Here is a 17,742-nt window from a genome sequence, read left to right as displayed (position 1 = left end):
GTCCGTCTATCTTTGTTGTATGTTTGTGAGTTCTGCGCTGGCATGGTGTCAGGTGAATGCAGGGCAGTTAGGGGCTATAACTGGGTTTTGGGGTGGGGTCGGTTAGGGGGCTATAACTGGGTTTGGGGGGGTCAGTTAGGGGGCTATAACCGGGGTGTCGTGACTCGGTGGTTAGGGGTAATTATAGGGCTTGGAGGGACAAGGGGCAGGAGAATGGGTGAGCGCACGGGGCACAACAAGTCTAGTACAGCCGTCTCTGTGGCAGGTGGTGTGGATGGAGGAACAGAGACTTGTCTCTGAGTGTGTGTCTGTGTCTGAGCATTTGTGTGGTAGGGTATATGTGTGGGTGTGGGTGGGTATGTGTGGGTGTGGGTGGGTATATGTGTGGGTGTGGTTGGGTATATGTGTGGGTGTGGTTGGGTATATGTGTGGGTGTGGGTGGGTATATGTGTGGGTGTGGGTGGGTATATGTGTGGGTGTGGGTGGGTATATGTGCCTGAAACAATAGGGTAAATGTTAAACTTCAGCCGCCCTCTGATTACAGAGAGAAGCGTTCTCTAGCTCAACCTGCTTTCTCTATGTATGTCTCACCTACACCTGGTCACACCTGTTCTGTGTGTTTGTTAGTGTGTGTGCGATCTCAAGCATGTGTGTGTGCTCATAGATGTGGATATACTGGAAAAACAGCTCAGCCCTGACTAGGATTGCAGGATTGCACACACTGCTCCCGTAGGGGAATTGTGCTGACTCAACTCCCAGAAACTTCCTGCTTCTCCATATCTAGCTGAGCAGACGGAAGGGAACAGATAAAGATACTGGAATAGAGGGATGGAGGGAGAGGTGTAGAAAGAGGCTGGGGGTTGGGTAGCCAGGTTGAGAAGCAGCTGTAGATCTGTTGTTCTAGACAATGAGTGTCAGTCAGCACAGTCTAGTAGGGTCCCTCCCTCTCACGCCAGGAGTCCCCAGCCGGCCCCTCTGGTTCCTCGTCTGTAGGGGCAGGCTGACGGCTTGGGCCTGGAGGGGCCTTACTCACAAACTCTTACACTGTACACATTCACACACCAGTTATCACAGGGGCAGAGGTGATGTCACTCACACTGTATAGTATGGCATTACAGCCTATATACATATAGGGTTTTCTATTCTAGTTACCATCGGCAGTATTAGTGTGTGGGCGCTTCTACCTATTTAAGACCTTGCATCAGTGAGAGTTTAAGTTCATATAGTGGTTTGTGACTTTCCTGTTTTGCTCATTAATTAAGGCTGGCTGTGTGGGTGGGAGTTTACAGTATGTGGTGAGGAGGTGGTGGTGCCAAGGGGCAGGTGGCAGGGTACCAGAACTGGGCCCCAGTGTGTTTGTCACTTCCTGCCGGTTGCTGTCTTGCCCAGTGGGGGTGGCTGAGTCACCAGGGGGTCAGAGAGGCAGCTGTCACAGCCCAGCAAGGGGGCAAGGTGAGGGGGAAGGGGGGAGAGGGGTGCAGGGGAGGCAGCTGGCATGGCTCCACAGACCTGGAGGCAAAAGGAGAGGAGAGAGTGAAGGGAACAGGGGCATCTGTCTATGTGTGATTGTGGATCGGAACCTGAAGACTCAGAGCCCAGATGTAGCCCTGCTGCCCAAAGCACAGTATTGTGGGGTTGTGGTGGAGGCTCATGGGTGGATGGGGGTCAGAGGGTGTCGCGCCATGAGGCTAGAATCAGAACAGCCATGAAACAGCATGGTGACTGCCTGGAAATACACACTTACCACAGGGGGAACCACCTCATACTTACACTGAGACACAGAGAGAGAAAGAGGGATAGTCAGAGGGAGAGAGAAAGAGAGAGCCGGATAGAGACATAAAGAGAGAGAGAGAGAGAGAGAGAGAGAGAGAGAGCTCAAGCCCTGAGTGGGATCTGAGTCACTCCCACACACTCATGTTCACTGTGTGAATAATACACTCACACACCCACACACGTCCCAGACACTCATTGATGTAGCATTCCTTCTGCTAATATCATAATTAGTACTGTGTTATATCAGTTGGTTGTTAGCGTTCACACATGTGTTCACACACACACAGACAGACAGACAGACACATTCACACATATTAACACCCACGAGGTGTGTGAGGACAATGGTCCTCTGTGTGCGGGCTCTCTGCCCTCTGCCCCCTGTGGCTGGGACAGCAGCCCTGCTCTCCTCCTTTCTCTCAAGCTCTCTCTGTTTTCCTTCTACCCCGAGAGCATCCAGATCTGCTGACGAGCTTTTGGCACGTGTCTAAATGAGGAGCCCTGTGCCAACGTGCCTGGCTGCGTCACGCTCACTGCCAGCCACTGTGCCAAGGCTCTGCCAACACACCGTAGGCACGGCCTGAAAGAGACAACTTCTCCTCCACTCTCCTCTGAGTATACCAGCGTCCTGTTGTCATCCAACATGATTGTTATTGACAAATTCAAAACAAGGCCTCAGAAATATGGGATTTTTTCCCCTCCAGTCACACTGTCCTACTGTGTGATATTGAGTGATTGATCTCCAGTCCCTACATTCCTGCATCTGTTGCTTTCAATATCAAAGGCGTTCCCTAAGAGCATGATTGTTGTGCAACTGCTTTTATAAGCACATAGTCTCACAGAGAGACTGAGGGTGGTTGGGATGGGATGGCTCAGCCTCAGGCCACTTGTGATTGGGCTGTAGAGGGGAGGGAGGGGAGGAGTTGCCCAGTCGGAGTGGCGCTGACCTGGGATGGGGTCAGGGTCTCCCAGGGCTGGTCAGGGCAGGGACACCACACTGACCACAGAGCAGTATACAGTCCCACTCATTGTGTGCTTTTCTAATATGATATACTGTTGCTTCGACCACAGCAGAATGTTGATCAAATCCAAACTTAACTTTGGGACTTTACACTAGTATCCTGTGTCCTCCCTCCCTGTGGCTCCATCTATGGCATTTCTGTAGAGTCAAAGTTGAAATCGAAGTTTATTGGTCGCATACACAGTTTAGCAGATGTTGTAGTGGGTGCAGTGAAATGCTTATGTTACTTAGCTCCTAACAATGCAGTAAAATGTCAAGCAAGTACACAAATAATAATAATACTTTTTTTTAACAGTGTAACTAAAATGCAATTCCTGGTCTTACATATAATCTTTTGTGTTTTAGAGGTCAGGGATGCTCCCTTCCACCCAGTGTTTTCGGCCATCTTTATGGAGGTACTTGGTCCACAGTTGGGTCTGTCTCACAAATCATGGCTGTGGTGGTTTCATCTCATTTCCTGTGTGGATGTGTGAACAGTGGACCTCTCAGGCCAGAGCCTGTGGGCCCGACCAGTGGTTGTGTGTTTGTGTTCCCATCTTTGTCCTCATGTCATGGTTTAGGACTCTTGGAGAAGGTGTTTAGTGTGTCTGGGTTAGCTGGGTCCGTCAGACTCCATAGTAGCATCACTGGATCCAGGTCAGCACACTCAATCACTGCCCTGTTTAGACATGGGTGTTTCATCAATTCAACTTCTTGGCCACTTTTATTCACAATGTACCTCTGTGGTATGTTATGTGTGCGTGTGTGTGTGTGTGTGTGTGTGTGTGTGTGTGTGTGCATGCTTGCGTGCATGTGTGTATGCGTGTGTGTCTGCATACACATGATCGTGTGTCAGTCACGGGGGTATGGGGGATGTGGGGGTTGACATTTATTTCTGCAGAGGAAGTTTGTGGTTAGACCGTTTCTGCGCTCCCGTTCACATTTTTCCTCTCCATGTAGCCGTGCTTTTTAAAAGCCATGCAGTTTCTTACAGATGTGGAAGTCATTTCAGCAGTGCTTGTGTAACGACTGGAGGAGTTTTTGTTCTGCATTGAGATGCTGCTGGGTCTGGGCTCCCCCGCCTCGCCCCAGTGCAGCATGAGAAGGTCTAGGCTTGGCCTTCTCGTAAATACAGCCACTGTTCCAGGTTGTAAGGAAATAGCCTCTTAAGAAATGCAACAATGTGGGACTGGCCATGTATCTGACAGAAAACCAACAGAATACACATCTAACACTGCGTGTGTTTGTGTTTTCATTTTCAAATGTATTCATGATCATTTGTTTCCTAGATAAAAATACAGCATTCCCCAGCTATAAAGCTGGAGCTGTGTTGCCCTCAATGTTTGTCTGACAGTGTCTACACTTTGGGCAAGGGTATATATTTATTGTCCGTCTGATTAAATCAGCATGAGAACATACCAGAGTTGCAGACATTCCTTTTTTCTTTGATAGGTTCTTCTGTCCTGCACCTGATAACTTGGATGTACATATTTTTCTCTTTTTTTCTAGATATATGTACATACACACACACACACACACAAACACACACACAAACACACAAACACACAAACACATGCAGACAAACACACACACATACAGTGCATTCGGAAAGTGCTCAGACCCCTTGACATTTTTCACATTTTGTTACGTTAAATTCTAAAATAGATAAAGTAATTTTTCCCCTCATCAATCTACACACAATACCCCATAATGACAAAGCAAAAACTGGTTTTTAGAAATGTTAGCAAATTTAGGTGAAATATCACATTTACATAACTATTCAGACACTTTACTGAGTGCTTTGTTGAAGCAGCGATTACAGCCTCGAGTCTTCTTGGGTATGACGCTACAAGCTTGGCACACCTGTATTTGGGGAGTTTCTCCCATTCTTCTCTGCAGATCCTCTCAAGCTCAGTCAGGTTGGATGGGGAGCGTTGCTGCACAGCTATTTTCAGGTCTCTCCAGAGATGTTCGATCGGGTTCAAGTCCGGGCTCTGACTGGGCCACTCAAGGACATTCAGAGACTTGTCCCAAAGCCAGTCCTGCGTTGTCTTGGCTGTGTGCTTCAAATCAAATGAAATAAAATGTTATTGGTCACATACATATATTTAGCAGATGTTATTGCGGGTGTAGTGAAATGCTTGTGGTCCTAGCTCTGACAGTGACTGTGTGCTTAGGGTCGTTGTCCTGTTAGAAGGTGACCCTTCGCCACAGTCTGAGTTAACTGAGCGCTCTAGAGCAGGTTTTCATCAAGGATCTCTCTGCACTATGCTCCATTCATCTTTCCCTCGATCCTGACTAGTCTTCCAGTCCCTACCGCTGAAAAACATCCTCACAGCACGATGCTTCCACCACCATGCTTCACCGTAGGGATGGTGCCAGGTTTCCTCCACACGTGACCCTTGGCATTCAGGCAAAATAGTTCAATCTTGGTTTCATCAGACCAGAAAATGTTGTTTCTCATGGTCTGAGAGTCTTTAGGTGCCTTTTGGAAAACTCCAAGCAGGCTGTCATGTGCCTTTTACTGAGGAGTGGCTTCTGTCTGGCCACTCTACCATAAAGGCCTAATTGGTGGAGTGCTGCAGAGATGGTTGTCATTCTGGAAGTTTCTCCCATCTCCACAGAGGAACTCTGGAGCTCTGTCAGAGTGACCATCGGGTTCTTGGTCACCTCCCTGACCAAGGCCCTTCTCTCCCGATTGCTCATGAACCATGCGCAATTTCGAGTCTCATAGCAAATGGTCTAAATACTTATGTAAATAAGGTATTTCTGTTTTTTATAAAAATGTCCGAAAATCTGTTTTCACTTTGTCATTATGGGGTATTGTATGTAGATTGATGAGGGAAAAAATATTTAATCAATTTTAGAATAAGGCTGTAACGTAACAAAATGTGTAAAAAGTCAAGGGGTCTGAATACTTTCTGAATGCACTGTACATACACACACACGGTCTTGTACAACTAACCTTGTAGGGACACACAATTCAGTCCCTAACCATAAACCTATCCCTATCCCTAACCCTAACCCTAACCTTAACCTTAAAACTAACCTTAGCTCCTAAACCTAATTCTAACCCTAATGCCAATTCTAACCTTAACCCTAAACCCCCTATAAATAGCGTTTGACCTTGTGGGGACTAACAAAATGTCCCCAGTTGGTCAAATTTCTGTTCGTTTACTATTCTTGTGGGGACTTCTGGTCCCCACAAGTGTAGTTAAACACATCCACACACACGCACACACACATCCTTAATGTCTCTGAGATAGATACTGCAGATGAGGGAAACTCCCCACTCTCCAGGGTGTGTGTAATAGGATGAATTGATAATTGATCACTTCCACATTGCCTGAGGATATGACATCTGCCTCGAGTCTGTCTCCTCTGCTCTGCTCTGTAGGGAACTGCCTCGTGGGAAACAGGATGTCACACTGGGTGGCACATGTCTGTCTTCTACTTCCTGCTCTTTATACTGTGGGTGTGGTTGATTGGCGAAGAACATATAGCCTATACAGCATCTAGCCTTAACAGAGTCATGGTGTCTTAAGTGTGAAAGTGCATTGTTATATTCTCTATTATGAAGGCCCCGTTATGGTTGCTCTGGCGTGCTTTGGTTAGTCAGCCCCACCACTCTCTCTCTTCTCAGACATACTGCCTCGAGTGTGACTTAATGTATCTCACTAAGTCTGCATATCTACCATGTCTCTCACTACTCCTCTGTGTGCACGTATAAGGACCCAGGGACCAACATGTTCAGACCTCTCTGTCTCAGCTTTGTCTTATTCTCTGTGTGTCTCAGCTTGTTACTCATATATGCCTTTGTGTCGAAAATCTACCCATGTTATTTGTTCATGAGCACATTCATTTGTGCTTCTTGTTTGTAGTGGTCTTGTGTAACTTTATTATGACAGAGTCTGGGTAGTCTTGACTATAAACACATACTGTACATAACGTCCCGAGCCAAGGGAAAATACACCTGTGAGCTGCGCTGGAGGGGAATATATGGAGCACTTATTCAAAGCATTTTATTCACTTCACTGCACGTATTCAAAGCATTTTTCAAAGACAGAGACTGAGAGGAGCAGATGCATCTAAATGAGGGCCTGGTCCCCTAGGGCATTTATGAGCAAATAGTGTCTCAAAGAGAAGATCAGGATTGTTTTGGCTGTAGGAATCAAAAGCTTCCCATGAATTGAATCCCAGTATTAACCCCCACCCTCTCTCTCTCGCCCTCTTTCTTTCAGGAACTCAAACACACACACCCACACACTCACACAAACACACACACACTCCTCCACCCACACTCCCCCACCCATCTTCACAAACACACTGATCCTCTGTGTGTTATCCCTTAAACCAGTCCCACCCTACAGGCTTCTACCCCTCTCTCTGAGCAGCAGCAGGCAGCAAGCAGCCTTCCACCAAACGTGTTGCACCACACTGCCTGTGTCTATCTTACTCTGTATTGTAGCTATTTTTATTTATCTTTCCCGTGTCTCCATCCTCCCCCTTTAAGTCTATGGCCATTATCTCTATGATAAGAAGGTACAGTAGATGAACTATAACCTTACCCAACCAATAAACCCCTATGTACCTCTGGACCCCGCCCCCCTCCCTGTGTTTCACTCCCTGCAGTCAAACTCAATTATCTCTCCAGGACACCAGTGACCACTCAACAGGCCATAAACCACTGCATCCCCACCTCCCTTCAACCAGACTCAATCTGCCCCACTCCTCACTCTCCTTTCTCGAAGTTGCATGGTCTGGCTCCACATAAAACCCAATAGGGTTAGTGTGAGACAGTAGGTCAGGGTTGGAGAGTTCCGTTCACACACATCAAATAACAAATCATATATTTATACATATAGCTATAACAGATTTTCTCTGATATCACTAAGCCTTCCTGTTAAACCCAGTGCCCTGTTAGTTGTGAGGGCGGATGGGTTGAGCTGCTCCGGTGTATAGAGAATATATGTCTGTATGTATACAGTATATATCACCTCAAATTAACCTGGGGGAAAGAGGGGTAGGATTTGAGTATAGCTGCTTTTCTCATGTCTGCATTGTTGGGATCCCCCCAATATAAACTGTGTGTTTAGCCTGATGGAGTTCTGAATGTTCCTTCTGGAAGGACCTGAGACAGACTGTTTAAACGTGTTATTGATGGCTAAAAGGCCTGTATTGGTGGGGGGAAGCTCTGTTTAAGTTGGCCGGTGGGGGACAAAAAAGGTGGAGAGATCCAAAATGATAAAAATATATGTAACCAGACATTCATCTGTTTATTTTAAACTCACTGCCCCATGGTATATGGATTCTCAGAACCACTTATGGTGCATATTTAAGTCCTTGCATTTCATCTCATGCATAACCATGTGCCTGTGCTGTGGTGCAGATTTCACATTAGTTCACATTAATGCATGTAGCCTATATGTCTTTGTCAAACACTGTGTTATAGTGTGGTGAAGTTTAGTGTAGTTTAGTGTAGTGTAGTGCAGTGCAGTGTAGTGCAGTGCAGTGTAGTGTAGTGCAGTGCAGTGTAGTGCAGTGTAGTGTAGTGCGTATTAGGTGCAGCTTGTCTACTAGATCTATTCAGTTGATAGTGAAAAGATAGAATATTTGCTTTGGTAAATTTAAACCTGTGTAAATCGATTGATTCAGTGCTTTCAGAGGCAGTTGGAATGGGCTTAGTTTTCTCTTTGTCCCTGGTGGAAAGTGGAAATGTGAATACTTCTTGCAATAGAACCCTAGTAAAGAACCTGAGGTGTGGGGTGTGGAGAGAGAGATGAGGGAGGAGAGTTAGTTGCCAGGGAGGAAGACGTAGTGTTTGGTTGGAGAGTCGGGATAGATGTCAGAGTGGTGTGATGACAGAGAGTCGGGATAGATGTCAGAGTGGTGTGATGACAGAGAGTCGGGATAGATGTCAGAGTGGTGTGATGACAGAGAGTCGGGATAGATGTCAGAGTGGTGTGATGACAGAGAGTCGGGATAGATGTCAGAGTGGTGTGATGACAGAGAGTCGGGATAGATGTCAGAGTGGTGTGATGACAGAGAGTCGGGATAGATGTCAGAGTGGTGTGATGACAGAGAGTCGGGATAGATGTCAGAGTGGTGGGATGACAGAGAGTCGGGATAGATGTCAGAGTGGTGGGATGACAGAGAGTCGGGATAGATGTCAGAGTGGTGTGATGACAGAGAGTCGGGATAGATGTCAGAGTGGTGTGATGACAGAGAGTCGGGATAGATGTCAGAGTGGTGTGATGACAGAGAGTCGTGATAGATGTCAGAGTGGTGTGATGACAGAGAGTCGGGATAGATGTCAGAGTGGTGTGATGACAGAGAGTTGGAAGAATGAAAGGGGAGAGAGGATATGGTTCTAGGTGCTGACTCACCTGACAACTGGGAACTGGGCTGTTCTGTGAAATCAATAAGTTGTTCATTGTGCAGACAGTATTTGGCCTCTCAGACAGTATGTTTGTAAGTGTGTGTGTTTATGGCTAGGATTGGTGTTTGGGTTTCAGAGTGATTAGGTTTACGTGTGTGTATGTGTCTGAAAGAGGGTATACGTGTTTATAGCCAAAGCCCCGTCCCCTCTCTCTTCCTCCTTCCCTATACTCCCAGCTACAGAAATAAACATCACCCACAGACTGACAGACTGCACGCTTTTGTCTGGAACTGAATTCCAAAGCCTCAGGGATGTGCTATTTCTATGGCCCTGAGCCAAACAGACAACCATATACTATACCCTTTTCTCTGTCTCACACTGCCATGGAGTCCTGTACATGCTCTCTCCCCCCTCTCTCTCTCTGTGTCTGTCTGTCTGTCTGTCTGTCTGTCTCTCTCTCTCTTTCTCGCTCTCTTTCTCTCTCTTTCTCTCATGTCTCATATGGATATAAACATACTTAGCGATAGGGCATTAATGTATATACACACACTAATTTGTATAAATAAAGTCAGGATTTACTGATCTCTCATAGGAGAGCCTTGGTTTGCTGTCCCTCTGTCTCTCTCCATCCTACAGCAGCCTTGATAAATAAACAGCAACATGGCAGGAAGAAAACATCTCAGTGAGCTAGGCTGGGCCTTGGCTGGGTCCGAGGTGAGACAGGAAGAGAGAAAAAGTGGAATGTTAGTGTATGTATGCCTGTACGTGGGACTAGAGAACCATTTCCTTGTTTAGATTCGAGAGGATCTTCAATGGGCCTTTCTTTCTGTTTGCTCAGAATGGGTTGCATGTGTTTTACAATTCAAACCCCCTATTGTACAAGCCACTCTGACGCAAGTGAGGTTTTCTCTTTTATTCCAATCAGCACCCCTCCCATCCCTCTTACCCCTCCCCTAAGTCTTAGACGGAATGGGAGAGGACAGAGACAGAAGTGTCTCTAGTGAACTGAGTGACCCTTTCCTCTATTTTGTTATTTGAGAAAAACGTACTACTTTTATCTGAGTGGTTGAAAGTGAGCTTCAACGACTGTGTTGAAAAATGGACCCAGATCTGTGCATTCATTTGGCAGTATATGTTTTCCTAGATGTTTGAGCCAGAGCGTTGTTGTGTCTGTGTGGTCTGTCTGCAGGTGTACCTGAAGGCCCCTATGATCCTGAATGGAGTGTGTGTGATCTGGAAGGGCTGGATAGACATGCTGCGCCTGGATGGGATGGGATGTCTGGAGTTTGATGAGGAGAGAGCACAGGTACTGTAGCACATCATTCATCACACCCCTGGTCCCCAAGCACCACCAATACAATACATACAAATAGATATAATAATTAGCTACAATATATACACATTTACATACAGTACACCTCTAGAGGGACTACTTTTAAATTGCTTAACTAGAACTAAACTGAACATGTTATGCCCCTGCCCCTACATATACAACCAAAACAACCACTCACTGGTCCAAACAAACTGTGTCTCTCTCCCTCTGTGTGTGTTCAGCATGAGGATGCCCTGGCGCAGGCAGCCTTTGAGGATGCACGTAGGAGGACCCGGGACTTTGAGGACAGGGACCGCTCGCACAGAGAGGACCTGGAGGTGAGAGAGACTGGACAGACTGGGGATGGGGTGGGCTAGTGGTTTGACAGATTCTGAATGTCCCCGTGGTCACATGATTAGTGCTAAGGAAAAATGGTGATGTTGGAAGGATGTGATTGTTTGTGTCCCCTGTGTGCTATATGTAGAGAGATTGTTACCATGAGAACCCTTGCCAATTTCCCCTAAGGCAGTTGTGTGAATAACCCGGTTTGTTTTAGATATTCAACTCTCTAACACAAATCTTGAACTTATTGTGTGTTTATCGTGTGTGTGTGTGTGTGTGTGTGTGTGTGTGTGTGTGTGTGTGTATTTTATTCAAAAGTATTTGTTATGGTATCTACAGTAGGTTTAGTGCATGAAGAGTCTATTCATAATAAGAACAGAAAGAAACGTATTCATTTCTTCTCAGATTGATCCTAAATGCACCCCCCTAAGATGAAAACCAAATTGTGTTTTTTTAGGACCCTGTGGCATCAAAAATCTGGGACTGATGGCATTCAAGGACTAGGGTCTGTCTTCTTTGCTTTTCAATATCACTCTGTCATGCACTAAACCCTGTGTGTGGTGTGTGTGTGTTGGATGTGTGTGTTTTTGTGTGCGTAGTGAGGTGTCTGTGTGTTTGTGAATCAACACGAGAGCATGTGCATGTATGTGAACAATTTGAAGTATCTGAGTCTGCCTGTTTTAGTGCCTGCATGTGAAGAAATAGAGAGAGTGAATGAGTGAGTGAAGAGAGAGAGAAAGAAAGTTACATGTCAACAGTATTTGTTGAGTTAACACACTGTGTAATGAATGCTTAGTGATAATGTGGGTTCCTTCTCTCTCATTCCCCAAAATGTCATGGTCAGTCATATGAATATGGTTTCTGGATTTTTTAAATGCATTTTCTGATTTTCTGATAGTATGATGTGTGCAGGCCAGGAAATCCTACCAGGGTATAATCTGGAAGACAGACCCCCCACACACACTCTCCCCCCACTGCCTAATGGAGAACAGACCTCCTCACACACACACACACACACACACACACACACACACCACCCACCCTCACCCTGCTGCCGGAGGAGTCCGCTGCAAGGCCTGCTGGGACATATCTGCCACAGCTTGGCAGCACATGATTCTGAAGAGAGGGAGAGAGAGGGAGAGAGGGAGGGAGGGAGCATCTGAAGGAGGGCTTTCATGTTCACGTCTAGTATTTCCTCCCTCAGTAACATACCCTCAAGCTCCCTCAGGAAGAATGGACTCCTTTCTTCTGAAAATCAATAAGCCATGGAGGTATTATTGGTCAAAGAAAAAGGAAAATGTACGTGTGTGACATGGAGCCTGGAGGAGATAGTCTCAAACAGGATTGTGTGGAAGGTGTGCATGTAGTCAATGTATGACACATCTTCCAACTAAACCCTTTCCATGCCTTTCATTCTCAAATACGGACTGTGGTGGAAAAATGAAACCCCATAATCATTTTCTTCACATGTTTTTTTCCATCCAAGTTATGTTGAAATAGCAGAAAGTCGTCTCCTGAACTGCTCTGATTCAGAATTTTCTGATTGGACTGTAGCATTTAGCAAATTCTCTAATTGTTGAATCCCCCTGCTCTGGTGTCCTCTCAAGGAGGGAGGAAGCTGATATTGTTGGGTTTATTTTAGATAAAAGATAATATTTGCATTTGGACAGCACAGGACCCTGTTTTTATGTGATGTGGGCGCCTAGAGGACATTCAACCATTACATTTCTGTGGTCTGAACTTGTGATCCTATACTCAGTCCACCATAACTCAATAAAGGCCAGCAGCACAATGACAGTATGCCATAAAGTGGGAGCTAGGAGGCCTCTAAAGGGTTTAGAAAGCTGTCATTTAGTTCCAAAATCACAGCTCTTCTCTAGCAAGGTTGTCAGTGTCAGCTTTGAGTATGTGTGTCTAAGTAAAGCATATATGGGTAATTCCCATGTTGTGTGGCCTTTGCGTGTTTTGTTCATGTTCTTTGTTCAGGTTTTGTGTTTTTCTTGGTGTCTGTGTGTGTGCGTGCATGTGTGCTCATGTGTGTAGGAGCGATACAGGACAGGACAGTGATGGCCATCTAGATGATTGATGAAGATGAGATGGATGAAGAATAAATAGTACATGTTTTATCAGCCCGGAGCCCCATTCTGCAGGTGGAATTAGAGGATGAATACACTCCCTCCCCAGTAATTACGGGAGCACTCCACTCAGGGTTGAGGCTTACTGTAATGTGTATCATCAAAATAATATTCCTTTGTCTGTAGTTTCACTTTATACAGTATATTATTATGTGTTGAGTCCATGTTTCAGATCATTGTAAAAAAGTGTGACCCTTCCTGATTTTTTGTTGGTTGGTTTTGGAGGTTGGTCCAGTTCACATTACATTGTGTGTGGTATGAGAAAGCCTTTTTTCATCAACCATTACCCAACTGTAACTGGTGTGTTTTGGCTGAAAGGGGGAACCTTTATATAGACGTTCTTTCCTTTAACTCAAGGACACTTCAAATATTTATTTTCCTTCATTTTTTAACTAAGGGAGCAGCGCACATGTGTATGCATGTGCGTGCGTGCATGTGTGTGTGTTGGTGTTGTTTTCAAAATCACTCTCCAACAACCTAGTAACACTGTGATCGGCCAGTTCATAAAATCTTCATAAATTCACAATATTGCAGTAATAAATAACTACGATATAATATATATCATTAATTGTTTTGAAGACACTATTTACATTTATGATTCTGAAGAGGAAGAATGGATGAGCGTCAGTGTCTCATTTAGGATTAGAGTAGTAGACTGAACCAGACCAGGTTTAAAAGAAGCTATTATGGTGAGTCATTTGGATGACGACTACATGCCATTTCAGCTCAGAGACTTGTACCAGCGTCTGCTTTCTCCCTCTGTCCGTCTGCCTGTCTGTCTGTCTTACATATATCTATGTTGGGAGAGATTTAGAAGTAGACGCATAAACATATGTATCTGTGACAGGCAGACAAGTCATTTTTTATTTTTAAAGCGTGTAATGTTGATGACTCCCCCCCTTAGCCTCAGCTGGAAACTCTCTGGTGCCCTCTGCTGAATGTACTGCACTCATTGGTGCCCCATCTGAGGCCACTTTCAACACATTACACACACACACACACACACACACACTCATTATGGTATTTTTGGCTGTATCAAATCTGTTCTCTCTTTCTCCCCCCTCCGACACAGCCCAGGCGACAGCAGGACCCCAGCCCTGGCACCAACATTGGTAACAACGCTGATGATCACAAGATGCGCTAGAGGCCAGCGAGACACAGGGAGTGGGGTCAGGGTGATCTGTCCATCATACTATGCCAGTCTCACACCCTGACATCAAGCTGTTAACTGGAGAGACCAAAGTCCACATTGCTGGGGATTTGGGGGTGGGGTGGGATTCCTTTTAGTTTTAAAGTGTGGGTTAAGGGGATCGACCCAAACCTCGTTGTCTTCTGCGGGGTTTTGCACTATGTGATACATTCAGTTTAGTCCCCACTTCGCCTTCTGTATGCATGGAGCGCCTATCTATGTTTTATTTTGTCCCCCTATGCAAAATATTTTGGAGGCACTTTCATTTACAATGCTTTATAAATAGGAAATGACTGGGTGATTATTAAATGCAACATATTTGTTCTTAAATAATAACTTATTTTCTAAATTGATATACTGTATTTCTAATGAATCCAAATGTCTGTTTCCATCTCCCTTATTATTTCCCAGAAAGTTTGTTTTCAAGGAGCACCTGAGGAGCACTGAGCATAAATGAATTTTTGTTTTTCAAGTTTTGATGATTATTTATTGAGTATCAACTTCCATCAGGTAGTTTGGAAGTAGGCCTACCATCAAATACAAATAGTTACCATTCAATCACCTATTTATTTTGTATTTATAAAGGACTGTAAACGATTGCCTAAAAGCTATCTCTTATCCTATTGTAGCACTATTTTAATGAAATTGTATTTGTTATTATTTTATTCATGTTTTGTTTGAAAGTCATGATGTTTACTTTTTGTATTTCTTTTCTCTATATACATACTGTATTTGTCAGTCTTTCTGCTTTCGTATGGGATGTTAGTAGAATATATAAAGTTGTGTTCTAGAAAAGTTACTTTTACAAAGAGGCACTTTCTGTCTTCCTGTCTCCTCTTTAATGTTAGTGTAACAGTCTTTGAACATGAGACTAGCAGCACAGAGCACACAATGAGGTCAGTGCTGAGCTTGCTCTCTGTAAATTGAGGCAAATAGTCTTTCTCCTCTGCATTGTTTTTTATTTTTATTATTCTCTTTATTTCACATTTCATCTAGATCAGGGTTTATAACGTCTAAGCAGTAAATTTCTCCCAGAAAATGATGCAAAGGCACAGCAACATTGTCTCACTAACATACCCAACAGTTTTGTTTCGTATGTTTCAGGTTATCTGAATATCCTTGAGATTGATCAATTATTTAGCTGTTGTCAGTGTTTCTTTCTCTTCCCCTAGCGGAATAGTTATAACGGTTTATTCATTTAAAGTTGTCGGTCACACTTTATTTGGATAGTCGCGTATAGGTGATATACAGATGGTCATACGTTCAACAAGCTATCTGATGATAAGCAACTGCTTGCTAAAGTTATGGTTAAAGTTAGGGTTAGGTTTAGAATTTAAAATAAGGGTTAGGGTTAAGGTTTGGGCTAGGGTTGGGGTTAGTGGATAGTTAGTTGAAATGTTGTTTACAGTTATTGAACATCTACGGACCATCTACGAACCATCTACTTGGGACTACCCAAATAAAGTGTTACCAAGTTGTTTGTACTGAAGATAAGAGAGAGCAAAATCTTTAAAAGAGATAGAGGGGTTGCAATCCAACGCTGTTTCAACCAGTCATGAAATATTGGGATGAAATAGGTAAAGAGTCAGTGAGGAGATAAAATAAGTAAGATAAATCACAGAAATACAGGTGTGTATGTTATTCAGTTTGAACAGTGATGGATTGTACAGTCTGAGGCTCAATATTTGAAATGAAAGGAGAAAGCCAAGGTCAAGTCTAGCAGCAGTAATGTACTAGTAATGTAATATGGTTTTCCACCAATCATTTGTAATGCATCAGCTCAGTATTTTATTCAAAGTTAATTTGCTTTAATTTGAATAAAGAGGAAAGGTGGAGGAAGTAGCCAATGTTTTGTAAAGGGATGAACGGTAGACAGCAAGTTGTAAGATGTGGATGTGCAGGTCAGAAATAATGGGGTTTAGGTGGACAGTGGGAGAGGCAGGAGTTTGTCACACTTTGCTAGGGTATCAAGTTCTAATTTCATGCTGCATGTGATTGTATTTCCTTGGATTATGTTCTTAGGTTTTTATCCTAAATACTTTCATATCACATACTTGCATAAAGTTTCACATCCCACTAATGATGCAGTTCTTTTGCATTTCTAGCTCATTAAAACATTGTGTATGGTCTTTGCCTGTTGCTTTAGTGTATCAAATCAAATTTATTTATAAAGCCCTTCTTACATCAGCTGATATCTCAAAGTGCTGTACAGAAACCCAGCCTAAAACCCCAAACAGCAAGCAATGCAGGTGTAGAAGCACGGTGTGTCACCTCAAGTTAGCATACCAATGTAGGTAGCAGGAACTAACAGGTTTGTGCTACCTTCCACAGTGATGTTTATGCAATGTGTACAGTATTTCACCATTTTCTGAGAGCTCTATTTCCAATGGTTTGTTTGATAACTACTCCAGTGTACAGGGTACCCGATCAAAGTGTCAGTGCTCTTGAATAGAATTACAAAATGTATTGGACACTCAGAAACTAACTGGCCTACCTCCAGCTACAACCAAAAACAAATAGAAATATTGGGTATTTATTACTTCACGATTTTCTGAACCTTTATTTCATTGAAATGTTGGTTAGATAGTACGATATGTTTGCATGAGGTCAGGAATGTCCAAAAAACACTGCAGTTATGACAAATCCCAGCCTGGATTTCCAATATAATTCATCTTTCCCTTCATGTGTAGGCCTACTCCCCAGAGTCTCAGTTAGCTGTAACCCTGTCTGAGCTTCACCCTTCACTTAATGCTGGCATTAAGGCAAGTTACACACCAGAGACTATTTCCTAGTTTGCTCACATTTTTTTAAAATAAATTGTTTATTTTCTTATTTGTTTTAAGTTATTGATACAGGTTGACCGTTGTTGTGTTCAGGTTATGCTATGAAGAACTGTGTATTTCTGTGTTTAATGGCCTACCTTTTAAGATTTTACTGAAGAATTTAGTTTTCTTTCTTTCTGTTTTATGGTTTAGCTTGTTTAGCTTGTTTTGTTAAGGGGAAATTTAAATCTGAAGTGTTGAATTTGACGTGTTTCATAATAAACTTGTAACAAACCTTTTACTAGGTCTTGTGCATTTTTTAAGAATCACCATTGCCAGAAACACTCATTTATTACTGACTTTATGACTGTCAATAATTTAAAGGCTGTCTGCATCTCTTTGAGGTTATTTTGTCCTATGAATAATTACTATGGTCAACAAGTTGCTAGTCTCAGGTCTAGCCAGGTCTATGTGTGCTCTGAATTTGAACTCAGATAATCTTTCAAGTATGGCATTGTTCAGTCACAAGACTCTGAAGTTTGTAAACACGTGAGATGGTAAACAGAACTCATCACATGAGTCAGACACTCATAACAGGCAACCTTACAACCATGAACTTCCAGCAAACATGATACCAGTGCACTATGAATAGGTATGCTCATTGAAGTCAGCATAATAAGGATTTAAGTCAAATAGTTTAGTTTTATACTGTATCTGAATATTAATGAGTAGCACTTAAAGTGTACAATGTATATAGCCTGGCCATAGACAAGTTTTTGATTAGCATACAGTTTGATTAGAAATGATTAGTGTTAATTGCACTAATTATAGAAATGTGCAAACATAGACATGT

At 43.6% G+C, this 17,742-nt stretch overlaps 1 protein-coding gene across 4 annotated transcripts in view; it reads left to right on the top strand.

The window, feature by feature from the left end:
• cbfb (core-binding factor subunit beta) overlaps positions 1 to 17,190 on the top strand; it is a 31,326-nt gene extending 14,136 nt beyond the window's left edge. For 2 of the 4 annotated variants that reach the window (XM_029696313.1, XM_029696311.1), the window contains exons 5-7: positions 10,339 to 10,455; positions 10,704 to 10,799; positions 14,011 to 17,190. In XM_029696313.1, coding sequence (XP_029552173.1) covers positions 10,339 to 10,455; positions 10,704 to 10,799; positions 14,011 to 14,082 — 285 coding nt within the window. In that variant the 3' untranslated portion in view covers positions 14,083 to 17,190. Of the gene's footprint in view, positions 1 to 10,338; positions 10,456 to 10,703; positions 10,800 to 11,260; positions 11,309 to 14,010 lie in introns of all 4 variants that reach the window. The other 2 variants (XM_029696315.1, XM_029696314.1) reach the window with 2 other exon arrangements.
• The last annotated feature ends 552 nt before the right edge of the window (positions 17,191 to 17,742 follow it).

Source organism: Salmo trutta, chromosome 17, assembly GCF_901001165.1.
Source record: "Salmo trutta chromosome 17, fSalTru1.1, whole genome shotgun sequence".
In the NCBI taxonomy this organism is placed as follows: Eukaryota; Metazoa; Chordata; class Actinopteri; order Salmoniformes; family Salmonidae; genus Salmo; species Salmo trutta.
This window is presented reverse-complemented; position numbering and strand designations above follow the sequence as displayed.